Raw genomic sequence first — 23,807 nt, 5'->3', positions numbered from 1 at the left:
CTTCAGCAATTTTACAGCGAAGTTGCCGCTCTCCTAGAACGGGTGAGCTTCTACTTCTACGGATTACGCCGGAGATATTGATATTCACTGGAAATGAGTACAGACGTGGTGAAGTCGAGGCCCGAGTATCTTCCGCACTGTCTGAGGCTTCCAATACCACCCACTGCAGTCAGAGCTGCCTGGTTAGTGCGGCCACTCTTGCCACGCCCCTCGCGCCGGCTGTGAACGGGAAATAGGACGCCCGCCTTACGAATCACCTCAGGGACAAACAGCTGAAACAAATTGGCAGTTAACGAAGGGTGCCCTGAAAACACACCTTAGAATCAGGCCAGGCTAGGCAATCTGGTATCCGTAATTTAGCTTAGTTTGTCTGTTTGTGAACTGTGAACACCAACAGCTCGGGCTGAAGGACATTTTCCGTGGTGACCGCATTGACGACCGGGTTCCATCCGGCAGCCCAGATCGGTGCACAATGCTCATGGAGCACCCGTTTCTGTCCAGTGCTGTGCCACCAGCGGACAGCTGCCGGACAGCTACCGACTCTCCATCTCCGGGTTTGTGCCGTCGTCACGGTTCACTTACCGTGACTTTTAAAAGTAGGTAAGTACCACTTCTGTACGTGCTGACGGCAGTCGGAAGCAGGCGAGGAGGTATTGTGGCCATGGCCGGCGCCATTGAAAGAAACGGCCGAGACTCGGCGTCGGAAGGGTAATAGGGGATACATCGAACAACTCAAACGTCGGGCGCCTGGCTGGAGCCACGTGACTTCCGGTTAGCCCTACCGTCTCAGGGGAGTAGCACTTCCGCCCATCAAAAGACAGGGAATACTGATGGACGCACGGAAACCCTCTTCTCCTCCTTAACCTCAGTATCGGCCGCACAAAGAGGCTCAAACGTTACGGCCAAACCACAATGGCTGGTGGACGACCGGACGGGTTTGACTCGACACTGGGCATACGGTATTCGGCCGAGCATTCAGCTTCAGCGACGCGGCTCGCGACTGGGAGGTATACTGCGCCGCTGCACTCTGGTGTACCGCGGCACAGTATACCCAGACAGGCCTCCGGCCGCGGCGGGCTGACGGGCGGATGGAAGTCCGACGAACTATGCGTCTGTTTCAGTTTCCGCGTTTGGACGGCTCGACTCGATGTCCAACGCCAGCAGGCGAACTGACCGAGTTCAGCACTTTCTGAGCATCAGGTGGGCCTGTACATCGAAATACGCTTCACTCTCTCCTTCCCACTTTCTCGTGTTCAGACTTCAGCACGTTCGTCTAATCTCGAGTCGCTAATTCATAAAATCATGTTGCAACACCTATGACACTGCTATATCATATATAAACTTAACAATTTGTCAGCTTGATGTATTGTATATGTGTAGAATACTGTAGAGTATAGATGTAAGATGTTGTAGACATACGTGAACAGGTGCGGAAGAGATGCTTGAAGACATGTTTTGGTGCGACATATCACACAAGTGAATGCGCACTTCATTCACATTACCGGAGAGGGACTGTGGGGCCATGATAGCTACTGGCCGACGTCATTAACGCCTCTCGCCGCGGTGCTCTGGCACTCTCGTTGTAACGACAAAAGCCGTGTTGAAAGAGGATTCACGTATTGGTATAGCAAACTCGTAATCATCCTTTCCAATCACATCTTCCTAGATTTTTTTTTAGCACACCTCGACTGAAAGACACAGTTACGTTTTGACACAACTGGCTACCTGCCACACTGGTATAACTACAAGGTTTGATACAAAAGCCACAATGTACAAAACGGTAAAAAGTGACGAATACAGACAACAACTCGCTTCTGTGCTGCTATACCACACGATAGTGTGGGATGCATAATGCTGAAAGCGACACAGACTAGATAGGGCAGGGTAATTAAATCAACTATTCCAGCTCAAATCTGTGCATTGCACAGAGCATACGGCTTGTTCGTTCATTTCAACCATCGACACAGCCTGTCTCTACCATAAATTGATTCTACGGACCGACTCCATACCCGCACTGTTTTATATTCATATCCACGTCGTCATTCTACAGCTCAGTTCGGTGTGCCTCTGTGTGGGGTTGGGGGAGGGGGATGAGGAGGGGTCTGGGAGGTCGGGGGGGAGGGGGTAAGAGTGATTGGGCCGCGCGATAGCACCGGATGGCCTCATATCACATACCAGGCGGCGCCGCACTGAAGTGAGCCCGCCGACTGAATGTTAATGGGCCGGGCGGCGCCGTCTGCCGTTCTGGCGCACCCAGCTCCCGTAATCGGGACCGGGTGACGTCCTTTGACAAAGAAAAGAGTACCCGCACCGGTCAATATTGAGCTTAATCTGGCCAGAGGTGACGTGACCAACTGGAGTGCTTCTGATGGCTTTCAAACGTAGCTGGTATGATTTTTTTCTAATGTAGCTAACTGCCTCTTGCTGATTACTCATAGCTAAGCTTCAAACAAGAATAACTTTTACCTTTTTGCAAAGCATTGGAGCCTGGAGGCATCCCATTTTCTTTCCGGTTCCAGCACAAGGCGATGCAATTTTGTTGCTACAACTGATACTTTCAAAGAAGAAAATAGCACTTCGAATGATCAACCAAGGAACGGCTACAATTTGTGGCTCTGGATTGAGGTAAGGAAGATAAAGGATCGAGCTGAGAAACACGATCGTCATATTACGGCGTGAACCTCAGGGAACCTTTCCATGATGTTCACATAAGAAACTGCGCATTTCGATATCGAAATATCGCCGCCGGACCTCACACCATCGTCTCCCTTTCTTTTCTTGTTACCCTGAGAGAAAAAGCTGGGACAAGTCCCCACTGGAAGCTGCCAAACTGCTGCGTAAAATTGTTACACATTATTGCAACACTCGAAACCGACAGCCTTTACCATTTCCTTCAATGACAGCCATCGCGCCAGCTACCCTTACATCAACTTTGCTGTCTCAACGTTCCTACAACACTTACGATAACTTCCATGCGTTACTCTTGCTCGTACCTTACATAATAACATCTGCACTAAATAGCTCCATTTTTTAGTCATATGGTCACCGAAGTATACATCCCACCATCGCGTGACATAGGGTCTGTTCCAGTCGCACTTCCTAACACCTCTAAACTCCTCCAAGAGCAATATAGAGGAGGTTGGAGCAGGGCCATCCTTGGCTTTGTAGGGGCTAGAGCTGCCACAGGAACAGGGAAGCAGTCTTGGAGGAGTTTGGGGTGTTAGGAAGTGCGACTGGAACAGACCCATAGTGTTCACAGCGCCGTGGTCGTTGTGAGTACGCCGGGCTCACAATGCGCCGGCCTTTCTGAGCCGCTCCTCCGTGAGCCGTGTCACCCCGCTGTCGGGGCGGGGCCGGGGAGCGGCTGTCACGGAGACCGTGAGCCGAGGGAAGGTCCCGAGGGGCACCAATGTCCGCGAGGTCCCGAGGGCCAACACGGTGACAGGTCAGCCCAACGGGCCACCTCGACTGGCGAGACTTGCAGTGTGGACTGGGGTCTAATCGCCTTCAGCTGAGGAGATGCCGCTGCCTGGGGGATCGAATCCGCCCGGTCAAGGTAAGAACATGAAGTGGTTTTACATACAACTGACAATAAGATACAACTGTGTAGAGCTGTGAGTTCATTGCTGAGGTGCACAGGTCAAGAAACATTGAGCGTGCCAATTTATACGTACGCTGATAAAATCGCTTCTACCGTGTAAATGCGGGAGGGAGTCTAAATCATGTAATAAAACGTTACATTTAAAAAAAGTGGAAACAATTCAAACACTAAACAGCGTAATACAAGCGCCGTACATTTTAAAACATTACATCAGAGAAATTATGGCTATAGAAAGGCATGACAAGTAATATCGGTAAGATGAGTTGAAAAGTGTCAAGACAGCTGCGTGCTAACGCAAATAGACACAGCAGCGATTTACAGCGAAGCCGGAAGCGCATTCATTTCATGCCGACTTTTACAAATGAGAGCTGTTAAATGAGAGCAAAAGCACGCATTAAACGCTGCAGAAGACAAGCAGTGAGTGAACGCAATTCGACAAGCATTAATAATTCTGTATGCATACGGGTACACAAGTATGCACATCTGTATATGTAAAAAAGTTGCGATAAAAACTCGCAAAAATAAGAAGCATAAAAGCCACACCACTTAGCAGCACATCAACAGTATCACTGTATGTCTTAGTGTGATAGGCACTCGACGCCGTGCCAATATTTACAGCTGAACTGGATATGGCCGACTGAGTATATGTACATGGAGCGTGCTATTGCTGCGCGTTCGTGATTATCACTGAAGGACTCAAAATGTCCTTTCAAACATGCCTGGCGAGGATCAAGTACATACCTACACTAAAGAGCATCACAACGTTAAATTCGGTATGATCGGATGTGCAACTGAGATCTTCCGTGGAACGTCGTCTTCACTTGCTATTTGTAGTTGATACATGCCCAATAATTGTCACCGAAATGCAAGCGACCTGACATACTTTCCGTCAACTGAATAACCGCTACAGTATCGCTCCCTTCAGCTCTCCAAAACGTATTAATATTTTGTGGTTAAGGTTACCCAAGTGAAGTGCAAATCCATGATCTCTATGAACGCTCATAAGCATCCCTGGGCATTTAAACATAAACGCCCCTGTCTTCTGGTAGATTGGATTCCTATTACCAACTTCCTAGCATTTGTTGGCATTTTAAAAGCCAACAGCAAATGCAGTCGATGAAAACACGAAGGTATCAAATCTATACAAAGTAGCACTATATCTAAGAAAACGAGGAGCATCTATGAAGAGGGTTGAAGTGGCGTGTCTTGTTTGCCACCTTGTGTCACATTTTAATGCTCTACGCACTACGACATGCAGGGACAGACACAAACCAAGGCAGCTTACAAGGCTTGCTGGTGCGCTTTATTCCGTAGACCGGACCATAGGCTGCCGTTCGCGGCGGGTGCCGCTCATGCGCTTTAGCCGCCTGCCATGCACTGACGAGGCCTGTCTGGGTGAAGTCCGGACGCCGCCCCTCCTCCGTGGCGAGCGGCCACAGCGCAGAGCAGAAGAGAGAACCCACTGAGAGCTCGGGAATCGGGGCTTCAGGATTCAAGTAGTGTGACTAGTGTGCTATGGTTGAAAGGATTCCTTGTTAGTAGGTATATGGTGGAATTGAATAAATTAAGCGCGGGGTTAGCCTGATAACTCCTTTGACTTTTGATCTCTGTAGTTACATAGGTAATGAGGGAGCGGTGGTGAAAAAATAAATAGGATGATTACTTAAAAATCATGTGGGTGCTTGCATCAAACCTGCGAGTTAAAAACTCCGTTAAATAGATTGCTACAAATGAAGGGAATTCAGGACAAGTTAAGGCCCTTAAAAAGGTTCGACAGCAGCAAAAAGGACAATTATGATCTGGTTGGTGTATCTAAACATGCTTAATCAGTGGTGTACGACATGCATTTATGTTTATATGTATAGTAATTTGGACAGCTTATTGTCAACCTGTTTTTAACATTTCAGCGCAAGCGAGGCTAGAAAAAAAATCACTTTTCCTGGAAGCGACGTTAAAGCAAAAATAAAAGAGAGGAAAACGCTAGAAAAGCAGCGAAGTTGTGAAGATTTTAAGTCATTACACAAGATAAAATATACGAAAATGGTCAATTTAAATGAATTTCAGTTTGGCATTGCAGGCATCTAAGAAGTTTTTAATTAATCCATAATGCATCCGTTTATCTAACTATTTAGGAAATAGGCAGGACAAATATCAAATGCAGGCTGCTGTTTGAGTTAAAGGGACATTAGCTAATTACCATACAACAATCTAAACAAAATGACACTGACAGAAACGTCACATTTGCCGATGTCGTGGCGTTATTACGCTTGCTATTCACTTATTATATGCTACAGACTACAGTACTCTGTGGCGTCGTCATACATTATTTATTTAGTTTTCATCACTTCTATAATTAAATCATGTACCTAATATTATCATAGCCAAGTCCTTGAAGAACAAGTAGCGTCCATACACCCGCATGCGCGCCTGCTACATCAAAAGCTGCACATACCGACATCTCTCTGAGACCAATTCTGGCATCGCGCATACCTCCATTTCTCACTCAACTGCGCCAGGATAAGCTAATACTAAGAACACAATGTCACCTCGCAGCTTATCAACTTAAGACAGCGGTCATTAACACATACATAAACCGTCTAGTAGCTGTCTGTCTATGTATATGGGTAATCTACTCGGCGATTATTTGATTTCCCTACCTATTTATCGCAACTGGAGTTCCAATCGTTTGTTGTCACCTCTCCACATCGTATTCCGACAGCTGAACGCTAACAGTGCAGCGAATCGGAGGAGGTTATCGGTAGCCCGCCATTCCTCCATCAACAGGCACCACCACGACACCGAAAGCGACGGGACAGCACGAGACAGACAGGCGCGCAGGCAGCGGCACGGGTGTGGATTGTAAAACGAGCTGACCCGTTTCCCAAAGGTGTAGTGTAGCCCAGAGGTGTCGTCAATGATGCCTGTGCATTGATGTGTGTGCGGGAGGGGCAAATCCACATTTGCCAGTTGTCCATGCATTGACACTAGGAGGCTTAAAGCAAGACTTAGTGAGTTACGTAACTTATTAACTGATCACATGAGCTGGATGGGTGTGATTGAAACATCACACCTTCACAAACTCCCCTCTGCCATCCTTTGGTGGCAATCGATTGTTCTAAAATTACGCTAAATGAGCCGATCTCTGTCCAAACATACGTGAATCACATAGCAAGTCACCGAAATGGGCCATTGTGCACACCCTGGATGTGACAGTGACGCCAGAATGAGTGTGACACACCACTGTGTGCCTGTGTGTGCCAGTGTGCGGCAGTGGCCGGCGGCCGGCCCGGCTAGGGCGCGCCCCTGCCGTTCAGTTGTCTGAGGCGGGCCGGCACGAGCACCCGGACTGACCTCAGCCTCTGTTCATCCCGTGCAGCGATCAGCCGCACCAGGTGGTCGCCGCACTCCTGCAGCGCCGTAAGCACGGCGGCCAGTCGCGCTGCGCCGGGCACCGGCCGCCGCGCGGGGCCCGCCTGCAGGGTCAGAACACAGGTCAGAGGTCAGACACTGCACCGCGCCGCACCGGGCACCGGCCGCCGCGCGGGGCCCGCCTGTGAGGTCAGAACAGAGGTCAGACACCACCGCGCCGCCCCGGGCACCGGCCGCCGCGCGGGGCCCGCCTGTAGGGTCAGAACACAGGTCAGAGGTCAGAGACCACCGGGCACCGGCCGCCGCGCAGGGCCCGCCTGTGAGGTCAGGGCGGAGGTCAGAGGTCAGAGACCACCGCGCCGCACCGGGCGCCGGCCGCCGCGCGGGGCCCGCCTGTGAGGTCAGGGCGGAGGTCAGACTCACTGGACCACTTTGAACAGACACACGAACAGACGGACGGACGGACGGACGGACGGACAGACAGACAGAGAGAGACAGACGGACGGACGGACAGACGGACAGACGGACAGACGGACAGACGGACAGACGGACAGACGGACAGACGGACGGACGGACGGACGGACGGACGGACGGACGGACGAACGGTCAGACGGACAGACAGACGGACAGACGGACAGACGGACAGACGGACAGACGGACAGACGGACAGACGGACAGACGGACGGACAGTTGCACAGACAGACAGCCGTACAGATGGACAGACGGACAGACGGACAGACGGACAGACGGACAGACGGACGGACGGACAGTTGCACAGACAGACAGCCGTACAGACGGACAGACGGACGGACAGACGGACGGACAGACGGACGGACAGACGGACGCACAGACGGACAGACGGACAGACGGACAGACGGACAGACGGACAGACGGACAGACAGACAGACGGACAGACGGACAGACGGACAGACGGACAGACCGAGTATGTACGCTTACCTCAGAGTGTGGCCCCGAGCGTTCCGCGTGCAGCATCCGCAGCTCCTCCTGGGTGCAGGCCGTGCGGGCCTCGTACCGCTCCAGCATCCGCTGCAGGTCCGCCCTCTGGTCCTGACTGGTGCGCAGCAGCACCTCTGAGAGAACAGGGGGCGCGTCAGAGCCAGCTCCCAGCCGACAGGGTCGTGAGCAAATATCTTGGGATAAATTTACGCAGGATAACGTATCGTAAACTGCAACAATACTTAAACATCACTTAGGATGTAACACGCAGTAGAATCTTCTGACAACAAAATTGAGTTTCAATAGAGAATGCATCGTACCCAGATCTCTCCGATGCTGCCTTCGAATCTCCTCCCCGGCCGCCTCGGAGTCCTCCACGTCAAAGAAGTCCTCTTCCTCCGCCTCTTCATCACCTTCTTCCTCATCCTCCTCTTCTTCCTCTTCTTCGTCTTCATCCTCGTCGGTCTCACTTCTTCGACCGTTCACCACGGGCGAGGGATCTGCAGGATGGAGGATTTCGTTCAGTTATTGTATGTCCTATAAGCTATATATAGGAAACATTATAGCTAGGAAACATTAGAAAGAGACCTGCAATTAAGTAGCTTGAATCAGGCTTGAATAAGCAATCACCAATCACTGTAAGTCAACCGACACAGCCCGGTTCAAGCCGCTTCAGCGCTCGCTGTTTGCTCTCGACGGAGATGGACGATCAGGACAATGATTCCAGTATAGAAGAGATGAAGTCAGTGAGCGGATCGTGCCGGGCTTGGATATGATAGACAAAGGGAAACATTCGACTATAAATTTTGCTGTGTCCTCGGAATTGGTCAAATGGGCAGTGGCTTCCTTTGCTCATGCTCTACTTACCTTTTGCATTTTGTTGTACAATTGGTTCTGGTTTCGAGCTCTCGAACGCATGCTGCAGCTTTTCTTGAAGAACAGATAGGTCATTCTTAGCTTGCTTCTGTATTCGCTTGATTTCAAAATAATGACTTTCATCCTTTTGTATAACTTCGTCTCTTGCGGCAGCCAGCTAAAAATGAAAAAACTTCAGCTGTTTGAATAAAACAACAAACTCAAAAGTGAAAATCATAAATAGCTCGCCCATCACCAATGGCCGTAAAAATGTGAAACGGTTACACATAAAATCATTTGAATGAAACGCACACATCCTCTCGTTCCAGCCGCCCTTCCCCTGCTCCGGCCTCCCCTACCTCCTGCTCCAGTTTCCTGACGGTCTGCTCCTGGTCCTGTTTGGCGGTCTGGAGCTGCTGCTCCAGCTGAACTCTGACCGACTCCACAGCTAGGTGTTTTTCCTCCGAGTGCAGGGCGTCCAGCTCGGCCTTGAGGGCGCTGCGCTCCTGTCGCAGCCGGTCCTCCCACTGGGCGGAGAGAGTGGCGCGACTCTCCTCCCGGGAGTCCGTCTGCTCCTGGACCCGCTGCAGCTCCTGGGCACGCACGCGCGCAGGGATGGGTGAGTTGTATGGTTCGGTGGGTTGTTTGTTTTGATTTGTGCACTTGACACTGTTTGTACTTGACACTTATCGTTATTTTTCTATCTGAGGCCATTTTATGACGGTAGGATGAGAGGATGAGAGCGACTTTGGGCTGATTTGACTACCTGGTGCGTAGCAGCGAATATGCCCATTGGGAGAGGGTGCCACGGTTGGACAGGTGCCACCCAGCCGATCAAACACTTACTCTGAAAGGATGTGCTGTTCTGAATGTTAGGGCCGCCCCTCTCAGGAGAAAAGGACAATCAAAGGTGAGGGTATAAAGCACGGATCAATGATTATCGTATTAGCAGCTCCTGCCGTCTGTATAGCAACGAAAGCCTGATGGTGCAATAAGCTTATTTCAACCTTAGTTGTATTCTGCTGCTGGTGTAATAAGCCTCTCCCACCTTCTGTATGCTGCTGATGGTTCCGTTTTGTTTTCTGACGAGCTCGTTCAGTCGCCGGTTCTCGTCAGCGGCCATGGTCTCGGCCATTTTGGCCACCTCCACCTGGCGGTTGCCGGCGCGCAGCTCCCTCATCAGCTCGTGCGAGAGGCCCCTCAGCTGGACCACCTCTGCCTCGAAGGAGCGCAGCAGCTCCACCTGGCGCACAGTGGGGCACATCAGCGACACCCAGCGACCAAAGGCGGAGGCAGCAGCTCGACCTGGCGCACAGTGGGGCACATCAGCGACACCCAGCGACCAGCGACGGAGGCAGCAGCTCCACCTGGCGCACAGTGGGGCACATCAGCGACACCCAGCGACCAGCGACTGAGGCAGCAGGCGCGCTGTCAGTGGGTGGATGCTGTGCAGTGTGAACGATGTCGTCACCTAGCGCGCGAACCCCTCGTTAAAGAAATCTGATGACAAGCGGCGAAAGTAGTAATAGCAGTGTGTGTGAGAGTGTGAAGTGCGAACGTTCTTTGCAGTTCTTTCGTCCCACTCTCTCTCCCCTATGACCCCACCTGTCACCGGAACCGCCCGTGGATACAGCGTCCCACGCGCCCGGTGCTGGTTTTGGCACCTCTCCCCGAACCGCGACGGCAGGGCTCAAATATTACTCAGCCGCTAAGAGTGACTGATGATTCTCGCACACTTTGTGCTCAGGTCAACGGAACGTGAAATTGATACACAGATGGTGTGAAATTGAGGTGCTTGATTTCTCGAACGTGTCGGTGGTTAATTAATTATCGGGTCAGTGTTTTCAATATTCTGGTCACTGAACTCTTGCTGGGCTGTTGGAGCATATGCGAAGCGCGCTGTGCGCTGAGGAATGAGAAGGGTAGGTGTCCAGGACATACACGTGGGTATCAGGCCGGACCGTAGTTGTGTAACTTTTTGGAGTGTGGACTGGGACTGGGTATCCAGTTCAGCCCTGCCCTAGACCTAAGAGTTCTGATTTACCACATCTCTCTCCGCTCCGTCCGACCCACCAGCAGTCAGCACGGCAGTTTTTCCCGGCCAAACCAAACCACCCCCGCCCGACGGGACCGGGGGGGGGGGGGCTGTTGGCACGGCGACGCGACCATGCACCTCCGACTGGTGCGGCGGGGGGGGGGGCTAATACGTCATCTGACGTCATTGGAACATTTCGGGTCGGCCGCCGCCTGAAGGTCAGTGGACAGGAAGGCCCAGGGCACTCTGCCAGGGCCGACGATCCGGTTTCTTGCGAACGGGGTGATTGGTATATAGGTAAACATGTGTTTTAGAAACGGATATTGCGACATAGCTGAAACGGATACCTCGAGGCCTGCACGAAGGTTATAGGGCTTCACGATAACAACTAACTGTAGGGGACACTGCATATGTGGCGAGCATTATTACTGACCATAACAGCAGTTTCTATCGAACTCGATTTAACAAATCTATGTAAGACGTGAGGTCTAATCATAAGTTCAACTCAAGGAAGTGTTCCTGCAAGACATGCACGACAAGAGAGAAATGGAGAAAGAGAGAAAGAGAGAGAGAGAGAGAGAGAGAGAGAGAGAGAGAGAGAGAGAGAGAGAGAGAGAGAGAGAGAGAGAGAGGGAGGGAGAGAGAGAGAAAGAGAGAGAGAGAAATGAGGGAGGCAGATAAGAAGAAGAAGAAGAAGAAGAAGAAGGAGGAGGAGGAGGAGAAAAAGAAGAACAACAACAACAACAAAATAAGCAGAGCAAGAAGAACAAGAAGAAGAACAAGAGAAAGAAGCAGAAGAAGAAACAATAACAGGACGGGGTAAGATAAGGAAAAAAACGAATGTTTTATAAGGTGGTATATTCTCATGATTCGGACTAGGGTAAAACATTTTTCACTTACCTCAGTGACCTTTTGCTCGCCGCCAACCATGTCAATGTCCCGCCTTTGACTTCGAAGCGACTCTAGCTCGTCCTCTATGGATTGACGAGCAATCTTCGCCCGTTCCTGAAGACAAGGCGGTATTCTTAAGTCTACGTTACCAGAATATTTCCAATAGCTTTATTTCATAGTTAGGTTAGCCGTTGGGTACACACTGAACATCATAACGTCATATTATTGTCAAAACATTTAGAAGACAACTTTCCCATTTAATAAAACAATCAGCCTCTATAGCCTTCCAATCTATAAATCCTCCCGAAGTGCGAATGAGGAAATCAATGACTCTTGTAGTCCAATAATCCTCCTACCTCGGCGGCCTTTTCGCGCTCCTCGAGCCGCCGTTTCCAGTCGCGCTGCATCTCGCGCAGGCGCGCCTCGGCGTCCTCCATCAGCTGGGTCTCGCGCTCTGCCGTCACCGTTTTCAGCTGCTCCACCTCGCGCCGGTAGCTGGCCTCCAGGTCGGCGTTCTCCTTCAGCGCCTCGTCCAGCGCCTGCAACAGGCGTTCTAGGGTTATTGCAAGGTGCAGAGGAGCTGGATTGAACACACTCCATCGCCTCGTCCAGCGCCTGCAACACGCGCGCTCCGGCGTTACTGCAGCTGGTGGCAGAGGGGCTGCATTGAACACACTCCATCGCCTCGTCCAGTGCCTGCGACACAGGCTCTGGGGTCAGCACAGCTGGAGACAGAAGAGCTACATATGTTGAGCTGTAACGGCGGGAGACGACAAGGTTTGGGTTATTTTTGACTACGTCATACTGTTCTATATTTGTTTGGCTTGATCTATACGCACATAACTACGTCCATGATTTACATTACATGCGTCAATCTACATCTATTACCCCTCGCCGGACATCCTGGTGTTCTACTAGTGCGGTGTGACGGCCGAGGGGGGGGGGGGGCGAGTACGACTCCCCTCGCCGTTTCGCCCCTGATGGAGCTAGAGCGTCGCCCTAGCGACGTCATAAGTGACGTCAAGCAAAATCAACAATGCAAAAGTGATGCATCGAAACCTGTAAGGAGTGCATGAAATCACGATTCCATGTGGTTGAGATGGTTTGAGATCGTTCTCAGCGCCAAAGTAGCAGTTTTCTTTTTTCCCATTGACTTATACTGGTGAGGTCACGCCACTGAGTACCGACCTGACCTCATGTGACCTTTAGGAAAAATCTGAGATTTATAAATTGTGAGACCTCTGATGGATACTCTGTGATACTCTGTGATGGATATTTCTGTAAGTTTCATCTCCCTGCGAAAGCTCCTCTGGCACTGAGGGCGTTACGAAGTTGTGCAATCTGAAGACCGTGCAGGGGTTCACTTATGACGTCATAGGTCAGTGACCTGGCCTGACCTGAAAATTCGGTTGGTATCAAAAGATCCGGCTTGAATCAAAGGTCAGGTATGTCAACTTTTCAACTTTTTATCGCCAGCGTGTTCGGAGCTATTGCGAAAAAACCTATGGGAGGGGGCGGCACCCCCCCTCGGCCGGCAAGGGTTAAATTACCTACTTTCACAAAGGAGCTATCACTCTAATGTAAGGTATGTTTTCCCTTCTTCGCAAGCTTTTAATATACGTACACATACCTATACCTGCGAGAAAATCGTCTTACATGAAATAAACCCAGCTACTCTTCTAACAGTTAACCTCATCTAAAGAAAAAGTTAACCGAAATATACCGGGTGGCCCAAAAAAAAAACGTTCCGAACTTTGGAGGCCTATATCTCAAATTCGAGTGCAAATAACGAGCCAAAATTTTCATCAAGTTTGCGTCACTTCTTTGCGCATTGGTATGCCAAATTATAACACTGTACCCTCATTTTCAAGCCAGCAATCTTATGTTGAATTAAGTAAGACGTTTTTGCTTTTTTTGCCATTGTTGAACGGTAGTAATGATTGGCTTAGACGTACCATGTTAGAAAAAATAGAAAAATGGAGCACGTGAATGATACCAGCACATGTCCTGTTATTTTAAATATTTTTGTCCCACACTGAAAACAAAATGACACAAAAAACGACTAAAAACGCACAGGCAGAGCGTGTTAACTAAGCTTTCTTGTGTACCCTGCATCATGCATTTTTTGACCCGTCGCAGACGTGTCAATTTACAAATGTGTTAACCCAGTCGTGTTGTGTCCTAAAACACAATATCATTGTGTCTTCAACACATAAGGCTTGTGTGAATACATTTGCAGAATACAAGGTAAATGTGTTACTAAATTTAACAGAAATCGCAAGTGAAAGAAGGATACACGTGGTGATTATGTAGTTTGTTACCGGGGCGCAGTTGAAGGGACTTTGGCTTTGGCTGGACAGGCTGACTGCCAAAGCCGGGCCCCGAGTGGAATCGGGCGCTCGGGTGCGGTCAGGGCTGAGCACCCGGCCGGCCGACCCATATGTTCAGGGCGGGCGCGGTCAGAGCTGAGCATGTGGCCGGCCGACCCATACGAGGCCGCCGACCTATACACGAGCTGGAGTTGCGCCCGGTCGGCCACTCCAGAGCCGAAGGGGGAACGCCCCACGTGGACGGCTCAATCTGAGCACCAAGCGACGATGCCCCAAATTGGGGGACTACTGTATAATACAGTTGTCCAGACAGCCGGGATAAGGTTACGGCCACCGATTTTTCAAATATATCCTATGTAGACCGAGGAGTTTCTTCCTCCAAGCAGACGTTAATTAGCTATGCTTCAGCTTGCACTTGATGTAATCAGCGAATATTGCTCTAGACAATTTATCATGTATCGACTCCCTCGGCTGTATTTTGCATTTTGACCTTTCTCAAAACACTTTGGCAAATTTTTACAAAAACCCAGCATAAAAGTCGGTGCTCGAAAAACGCCCTCTATTATCCCCATCTGAAGTTAAGGTTCAGAGGTCGCTCACTGGTGGATGGCACGGTGTATTTGTGTAAGGGTACACGTCTACCATATCCGACAACACATGATTTCGATACACTGATGCATTACATTCGTCCAGCGTGCTTGGGACGAGAAAATTGTGTCATTATTCTGTTTTATGTGTTATCAAACGTGTCGAAGGTCCCGCCAAGCGTGAAAATACACAGCCTTATTGTGTTTTGGGTGCGATTAACACATGACTGATGTGTTACCAGTACAGAACATGCCCTCACTGTGTCGATTTGTTTTCAGTGCACTTATGTGCCAAATATTCAAATGCTAAGCCAACATTGCGTTAATGGATGTCATTCGTTTCAACACAAGTCCTGTTTCGAGGAGAAGGAGCGGCACGGTGCATGGGCTACTGCTGATCGCCCTCCCTTCAAGAAGATCAAATAGTAAATCGACCGAATAAGGAAAAAAAGCTAGAGGGAATGTGTCACCCTGGGGCCTGAACCATCAATGAGGCTAGTTGCCAGTAGCATTCATGGCTGCAGGCCGTAGTGCCGAGATGGAAGTGGCCCTTTCACTCACATTTTTAGTAAACATCTGAGCAAAAAAGTGATTTTTACATGGCATGCTAGAAACACGAACCGTTCAAAAAGTAATTGACCGAATAACATAAAAATCATACCATTTGCTGAAAATATATGCCGCATTGACTATTGGAAGTTTCAATGTTGTATCTTTATCACTTTCTGAGGAATATTGATTTAAAATTGGGAACGTTTTTTTCTGGGCCACCCGGTATAATTGATTCTTAAGCAATTTATTTCAATTTTCTTGCCAATTTCTAGGCATCCGACTGTTTCGTGGCAAATAAATGAGCGTAATCATCTCCAAAGTAGTATTCATACTGTGATCATTGACGCGGTCGCGGTCTTTTTAACACATGTTTTTGATAGCTATAAATATTTTTTTGGGTGCAAGAAGCATAAGCGATATACACAAGTTTCTGTTTCAAACATTGATTAGAGTAAAGTAGAAGTAGCTACAAGTACACACGATATTTAAACAACTACAGGTAACTAGCTACAGGGGAGCATAGCCGGGTTCGTGCGGTTCACTGAACAGTTTCATAAAATATATCGTCTACTGGCATTCACTAATATTATCGCATGCGACACGGGTGTAAGGTCAACAAAATCGTCGGATTTCACTAGCTAAGCCAAACAGTGTCGATCGGGGCGGTCTCGGCTAACACCGGCGGCTGGGCTGACCTGGCGGTCGGCCAGCGCGGAGCAGCGCCGGTCCTCAATGGCGAGCCGCCTGCCAAATCGGTGTCCAAGTCCGGAGACCGTCTGTGCCGGACCGCGCCGGACGGTCCGGGCCGGGCCGGACGCCGCGGGGCGTCCCGGAGAGGTTAGTCACCGGGGACCACGGCAGAGGACAGCACCGGGCGATCGCTCCTACCTTTCTCACCTCCTGAATCATGCGGATCTCCTGCATACGCTGCGTCTCGGAGACGCGCAGGCTCTCGCGGACTGTTGCGAGCTCCGTCCTGAGAGCCTCCACCTCCGCAGGGTCAATGGTGGGCGGGGGCGGCGGCGGCGGGGGCGGGGGTGGGGCGGCCGCCGCTGCCGCCACGGCCAGCCTCGCAGTCCTGAGCTGAGTTTCGAGGTGTACTATTTGCTCTGTGAAGCAGCAGTCGACACTGAGTGATGCATCTTTTCACGTGGCGAGTAGGGACGGGTTATCACAGAAGCAAGACGAAAGTTGCATGAATTTACGGAATGGCACCTACTGCTCTGCGGTAAAACATTATCCCGGGCTCGGGAGGTTCCGGGTTTGATTCCTGTCGTACTGTCGTCCCCAGCTGCGGCACCAGAGTTGGGGTGGTCTCCCACTGCTGCCGTAGCCCGGGGCGGCTGGAGGAGAGGAGCAGGAAGCGCGAGGTATCACCTGGCCCCGCTGTTCACCCATTGCACGCGGCGCGGCGACACGGGCCGCTCGGCCGGCGGGACTCACTGTTCTGGTCGGCCGTCTGGTGACGGAGCCGGGCGACCTCGCCCCTGGCCTCCTCAGCCGTGCCCTCGAGCTTCGCCAGCTGCTGGGCTGTCCGAGACAGCTCGGCAGTCTTCTGGTTCAGCTCCAGCTGGGCGTCTGGGGACAGTCCAAGACTGGTCAGTTACATATGGTCGGCAATATGAGAAAAGGTTCGGGAATGGCGGGTACATAAGATCAATTAGATAATGTTTGGTTAGGTATCCGGCCGTAGGTACTGTTGGTTTGAGTTTTTCATGCAGTGGTGGGGAGGGGAGGTGCGTTTTCACGTCCCCTTCCCCCGTCTAACTCGGCTCCTTCGTCACGTAACAGCACGCGTTTAGCGGCATACGAAGAAACGTAAAAAAATAATGACTTGACATTTTTAGGCCAGATCAAAGGTCATGTCACCACTCACCAGAGATCATCAAAGATCACATTTTGCCTAGTTCAACAATTTTCGACAAGTCGGTGCATAACTCGGCATCGAATAAAGCTACAGCGCCGCAGAAAAGCGCATCCAATAGCTCTTTAAACGCTCGACTTTGTTTTCAGGTTTCACCTCAGAGCATCGGTTGAGCCTCTGGTGGACAAATACTTTTAAAATTGCCGTTTTACGAAAAACATGTTTTTTTTCCTGCATTAACTTTTGACTCTTGAAAGTCATAACTTCGCTCTTGCAAGGATCGTGTTCCTCTGGTTAAGCCACGCCGAATCCACTATTATGTGACCTTGAAAAATCATTTTGAACATTCGAATTCAGGTCAAGGTTATGACTTGACCGGAAAAGGTCAAGATGCATACCAGTCGATCCGCATCGTCGCCCTGAGCACATCTTTGGAGCCTTCAGAGCTCTAGCATGTCTCTTTCAAAAGTTACTGTAAAAAAACTGCTTGAGACTCTTCATGACGTGAGATGACCTCAGAGGTAGAAGGAGGGGCCACGGGTGCAATTTGCCGGTCCAGTGTGTTATGCTTACCTGTGAAGTGTAAACTGATGCTTGAAAGTTTTAAGAACGACGTTCGTCCATAGACGCCTTTCAATTTACTCCCATTGGCTTATGGAAAGCTTGCAAAATTAGCCTGACCTTAGGTCACAGATATCAATGCTCCGAGATGAACATAATATAGATGAACACCATCGTGCTATAAAGATACAAGTCACCGTTAGAAAAAAAAATCAACTTCAAAATGTCACCTTTATGTCCTGCACCATGACCTTGACATTGCTATGAATAGTTCAAAACGGCTTCAGACGGAACAGATTCACAGTTTCAGGTCAATTTCATATTTCAAATTGTTTGACCAAAATGGACCATAAAACATGTGTCACCTGACCTATACAATCTTAAAAATTTCTGTTACCATTTGTGACCTAATCTGACCTAGTTTTGACCCGAAACACACAAGTAGAAGCTCGGTACCAATGAATCTTTGGCATACATTTATGATTGTGTAAAACAAATATGAGCTTTTGGTAAGCAGTGTTTGCAATTGATATGCTGCATTCGAATTGGTGTAGAAGCGATATATGTAGTAAAAATTAAACGCACACATTACCACTGTCATTACCGTGAAATAGTCACCGCCTGGTTATGAATACCTATTTCTCACCCACCGCTATTTTATCCCGTTCGCCATGTCTACATGTAGTCTGTGGCAATATCTCATGCCACTCACAGAGTTTGGGGCCTGTTTATTTAGGATTTCCATAAACACGACTGGCGGTTTTAACTCGCAAGGCAAGAGCCTTGAAACAATCGTGGTGCAAAACAGCGACTGAACGAAACGTTAAGGATTCAGTACTAAAGGCAGGCATGGGTAAGCTTTATTGAAAACAAAATGATTCATTTTAATTAAGTATCCCTCACCACTTATTCTTTGGAGCGCTCTTGCGAGAAAAATATGGATATCTTTCGTTTATATCCCTCGCCGTATTGGCCTTCTTACATCGTCGGGAGGGGGGAGTGAGGTCCGTAAGACCCTCCCTAAAGCCGTTCAAAACCTGCTCAGGCTAGAGATTCACGAAAAAACGTGTGTTGCTCGTAACGAATGGAGGCCACTGGCACTCAATTCAAATACCCTTCATAGGTCGACCTTCCAAGTCAGGTCAATGGCCCGAATGTTGGGAACATCGGGGCCTGCTATGAACTTTTTCAGGCGAGGTGTTATGGGGATTGCTGGGGTCCAGATTTCGATTTTTGTGTTAGAATTTGATCCAAGATGATTTAATCATGCATTTGTGATAGGTCGGGTCAGGTCAGGTCAACTAGCAAGCGTCCCGCCGGAAATTTTTAGGAGGCCCGTGTGGACGACCACTGACAGCTTCGTGACATGCTACATCTAGAAAACAAAACCAGTTCTCAATCGTTCAAATGGGTGCTACTGCCTAATTCGAAATTAGCTTAAAACTGGCCTTAAAAGTTGTAAAACTAAAACAGCAGCTGAAGTCATCTCGGGTCGAGGACATTGACCTCCACGTTGCCTACATATGCCTTTGTTAACTAGCAATTGACGGACTCCATGCCAATGGGCACAACAAAGCATCAATGCCGTCTATAAACAACAAATAGAAACACTATCGTTCTCCATTGTGACCGAGCATACGAACAGCAACATTTTTATTTTACCAGACCTGAAATAAGTTTAAGGTTGACCTAAAGTGAAGCATCACATGCCTCCTATCATCCTTAAGTGTTTTCATTTGTCACAAGGCGTATCGGAAAAGGCACCAATAATACTCCATTATTTTTTTGCCGGTCATTTTTCACCACCTACCTGGTGTGCTCCGGGCCTGTCCCCACATCACAGAGAAGCCCCGCCCCGGCTCGGGAGCAGGCCACTGACTGGCCCCACCCCCGGCAGCTAAGAGGGCCGCCGCCCACCGGCCGCGTGTGCGCCGTCACCCACCATAAACACTTGGTCAGATTGTCTGCCCCGCTGGCACAGCGCCCTCGGCGCCGTTCAGACATGGTCCTGAGTCCCTGACACCGGCGCGCTAAACCTGACAGAGCCAATCACACTCAGTGCGGCGGCGCATGTCTCAAGCCATTCAGGTGGAGAAGTGCCGTGCCTTTATAGGTTGACGGACAATTTTTTCGCTTTGGTGGTTGAGGTCCTCTGGGCTTATTGAGACTATTTTAGAGTCATGGGATGAGAACATAAAGGGACGCTGGGCCAAGACGGCCACTGGCTGGTGGGCTGCCTTAGACGGCCACTGGCTGGTGGACTGCAGCCGCCACTCCCGTTCCGTGGGGACGGCAGTGGACCTGGTGAGATGGACGGCCCAACTGCTCAGCTACTCAAACGAACAGCCCGGAGACGGATTCCCCTTTCTAAGTTGCCATTCAAAACGTCGATTGTCTGGTGGAGTTACCGTCAACGCGGTCGGGCGGGTGGGACGCCTACTTTATCACTATTTTTTTTTTTTTGCTATTTGTTGTGGTCACGGTAGTATGATCAATATTCGGATGGGATTCTCATGATCAAAAAAATATTAATGCACAACAACAACCGTAGTAACCAGTACCTTTGCACCATAGTAACCGGGGTTGTGCAGTGCGCACCTTTTGGCTCTTATTTCTAGAAGCAATAAAAGCAAACAGGGTCAAATAAAGTCGTAGCAGTTTCCTACATGTAAAACTAGTTCTATTTATGCAGCCTTTACCCTGTCACTCATTTTGTCCAACGAGTGCATATCCAGCCTCTGTCACCGGGCTAAAAGTAGACCCTCGGTCGTGTCTAGTGGCCGGTTCTGCGTCTTTCGGCCGGCGTCAAGCCTCCCACGCCTGTGACGCTGCCGTCAAATATTGCTCTTGGACCCCGCCTCGGCCACGAGAAGGCTATTTGTTGACATCAACGCACCAAAATATACCGAGGATTTTCCCAGGCTAGGGCTAAATATACGTGTCAGGGAAACTGAAATCAAACAACTGAAATCAAGTAGGATGGTCTGAATGAGTCGTTTGAGGTGTTCAGAATCTTTTCAATCCTGGTGCATGTGAATTTTTTAGCAACAAAATGCTGAACTCTTTCCACGTTATGTGCTGTAACAGGCTTACTTTTCTAAATTATAATAATGTGTAGGTACCTAGTACCTACATAGTTATAATGTATGATACAGCACCGACGCGATGGCAGACCATTGTAATGCCTGATAAATAAAATAGAGGACCACAACTATACAAAACCAGTCCAAAGTACGTTTTCAAGCATGACGAGAAGATACGTATTGTTTGAAAAGATGAGCCATTCAACGAAGGCCATGGGAAACAAATCACAAAACAACGAGGCTGATGAACACATCCTGCAACTTTTTTGGCATCATTGATGCCCTCCATGGTCCATGTAGGAATTTGGCCAGCTCAGAGTCGTAACCATTAGTCATGCTTAGTCATATGTGTTGTCTGCGAAGAGCCAAAGTCACGCCGGGGGGTGTTAGGTGCCAAGCACTTCGTGGATGTTGAATTCTGTTGGCTTAGCGGCCCGACAGGTCATTTAAACGGAGTGCGGAAATGGGCTCGGGCCAACGACATTCGCGCCTGGCTAGCCGAACCCCCTAAACTACCCAAAAACCGACTCTTAATTGAGCATGAAGTGGCATATGACAAATGAAAAGTATCAGGCCGCATTGCTCTGACAGCTGATGAAGCACGCCACTTAACTTCAAAGTTAAAACCGGTCACTCTTGAGCGAATCTTGGAATGAAGTGGCAGCATGCGAGTTACCGCCCCCGATATCGATCCTTAATTACCTTCTAAAATACCACGACAAGCCGTCATTCAGCCGATCTTCATCCTCCATGACTTAACTAACATTGCGTACTCGTGTCTCTTTCTCTTCCCGCACCCGCTTACACATCCCACTCGCACACCTTTACTCGTACAGCCTCCACCGACCTAACCCAGCCAGCCACATCGCCCTAGTCCCAGCCACAGACCCAGCCACCTCGCCCTGGTCCCAGCCACAGATCCAGCCACCTCGCCCTGCGTCCCAGTCACAGACCCAGCCACCTCGCCCTGGTCCCAGTCACAGACCCAGCCACCTCGCCCTGGTCCCAGCCACAGACCCAGCCATCTCGCCCTGGTCCCAGCCACAGACCCAGCCACCTCGCCCCGGTCCCAGCTACACTCACCTTCGACCTTGGCCTGCCGCACGCGCAGCTGCTGGCTACTGAGCTGCAGCTGTTGGTCCCGCTCCTGCAGCTGATGGTCCCGCTCCAACAGCTGCTGGTCCCGCTCCTGTAGCTGCTGATCTCGCTGCTGGAGGTCGGCTCTGGCCTGTGTCAGCTCCGCCCTGAGCCGGTCACACTCGGCCAGCTGGGAGGTGAGGCGGGCGGCGGCCTCCTGCTCGCGCGCCCGGTACCCGGCCAGTTCATCAGTCAGCTGGGCGATCTCCTTCTTCTGCACGCCCACCGTGGCCACCAGGTCATCGAGCTCGCGCCGGCTGGCTGGGTCCACCGGCAGGGACGCCTCGCGCCTGCCGAGGAGGTGGTGGATCGTTCAGATGGCCGCGGAGGTCGGCTGTGTGGAGGGCACCAGCGCTGGAGACCGGATGCATGCTATATTTAGGAAAATGTCCGACAAAAAGTATGTAATGTACCCTGCGAAGAGGATTGTTAGGTATATCATATACCGAGGCTATAGGCATGCAGATTTATCACGAATAAATCTGAAAAATCGCGTATTTCACGATTAACAAATATAGGGGATCTATGGCCATTACCTGCACCACGTCCATCGTCTCTCACTCCACATCAGTTTGTCCACAATTTCAATCGAAAAACACATCGGTGTCATAAGAGTGGTCACTGATAAAAAACGAGCCGAAGAGGTCATTTGGAAGACGGCTGAGGCTGAGGGCTGAATTCGGGCAGGGGAGGGGACAGACGTCACTGCTCACATGATCATTCAGCCTTGGGAGGATATCAGGCAGTTATTTAGAGAACCGAGCCGTAGCAAGTAGCCAAGGGCGAAACGTGTCAGACGATTGCCAGCGCGCCCGGCTAATAATCAACCAAAACTAGCGATTAACGTCATGCATCGCAACATCAAAGTTACCGGACCGTTAACCTGTCATCTCTGGGCGCCGCTGGACGGCTCGCCGAGCTGACCCCACTCACATCTGTCGCAGCTTGGAGTCGGGCTGACTGGGCTGGTCGCCCTCCCCCCGCAGGTAGGAGAGCAGCTCCCAGACGCGCGGCATGGCGGCGGGCGCCCGTGGCCGCCGCCAAACCGCAAACGAGCCGCCTGACGGCCACCTCCGGCCGCCGACACCGCCGGCGACACCCCACAGGTGTCCTCCCTCGGCAGCCGGCCTCTTCGGTGTCACGGTCAAACAGAGCACCTCCGGTCACTCTCTGGGCATCCCTTGAGGCTCACTTTCGATTCACCGCGGGCCTCTCCGAGAGCTCATTCAAGGGCGGCTCAGCGTGATCGACTGACGGGGCTGTGTGAATCAGCGTCGGACGTGCGGGGATGCGGAGCAGAGCCACTGACCGACGCGGCACTGACACAACAACAACTGAGCGGGCGCCGCGCCACCGCCGGCGCCGACCGACGCCGAGCTGGGGTCGGTCCAACAGGTCGACGGTGGCCAGGTCAGCGGGCCGCCGCTAAATCAGCGTCCGACGCCGTGGCCAAGGGTCACACCAGCGCGACAGTCCGGCGCGCCGGCCCACCGCAAGAGGCCCGGCTCGGGTCACCAGTCAAACAGCACCACACGAAGCGGTGCCAGACACAGACAACTCGGTTTTAGTTCGTGATTGATTGAGAGAGTATCAGAAAGGTTCACAACGAGCGGCTCGCGACGCCGCTTTCCGCCGGCACCTTGTCGCGGCAACACCGGACGGCCCGTGATGCGACACTGACGGCGCATCGACAGCGACGGAGACGGGGCGGGGCGGGGGCGGGGCGGGGGCGGGAGGAGGAGACCGGCTGACCGGCCGCCGCGCTATTTCGGTGGACGGCTCCGCGCTCCGAACGCACCGCCGACATCGCGACGCGACCGTCACCCCCGCCGGTCAGCGCCGCTCGCTTCCGGCTGTGGGGCCGCGTCGGCCGCGCTGCCAGATGAAGGATATACAATTACATAGACAGAGTACCGAGACATCGAGAAGGGGTTTGTATCCGCGGACACCACCTCTGGACGGCTGACAATTAAAAGCATTGTTGA

General features: G+C 50.9%; 1 protein-coding gene across 4 annotated transcripts; it reads right to left on the bottom strand.

The window, feature by feature from the left end:
* Positions 1 to 1,284: 1,284 nt before the first annotated feature.
* On the bottom strand, positions 1,285 to 23,197 carry LOC122391651 (troponin T, skeletal muscle-like). Of its 4 annotated transcripts, XM_043385773.1 has the most exons (13): positions 22,756 to 23,161; positions 21,769 to 22,112; positions 16,621 to 16,755; positions 16,066 to 16,286; positions 12,065 to 12,247; positions 11,718 to 11,822; positions 9,831 to 10,025; positions 9,142 to 9,375; positions 8,795 to 8,960; positions 8,248 to 8,427; positions 7,928 to 8,061; positions 6,953 to 7,074; positions 1,285 to 3,529 (listed from the first exon to the last, which is right to left on the bottom strand). In XM_043385773.1, exons 1-13 carry the CDS (start codon positions 22,836 to 22,838, stop codon positions 3,508 to 3,510), a joined length of 2,124 nt encoding a protein of 707 aa, XP_043241708.1. In that variant the 5' UTR covers positions 22,839 to 23,161; the 3' UTR covers positions 1,285 to 3,507. The 4 variants fall into 4 exon arrangements, with proteins under 4 accessions (XP_043241708.1, XP_043241706.1, XP_043241707.1 ...); XM_043385771.1 differs by lacking the exon at positions 1,285 to 3,529 and having other exon boundaries at positions 5,915 to 7,074; positions 22,756 to 23,197; XM_043385772.1 differs by lacking the exon at positions 1,285 to 3,529 and having other exon boundaries at positions 5,915 to 7,074; positions 16,075 to 16,286; positions 22,756 to 23,163.
* Positions 23,198 to 23,807: the final 610 nt, after the last annotated feature.

This window comes from Amphibalanus amphitrite, unplaced genomic scaffold (genome assembly GCF_019059575.1).
Source record: "Amphibalanus amphitrite isolate SeventyFive unplaced genomic scaffold, NRLGWU_Aamphi_draft 000447F_arrow, whole genome shotgun sequence".
Taxonomy (NCBI): Eukaryota; Metazoa; Arthropoda; class Thecostraca; order Balanomorpha; family Balanidae; genus Amphibalanus; species Amphibalanus amphitrite.
This window is presented reverse-complemented; position numbering and strand designations above follow the sequence as displayed.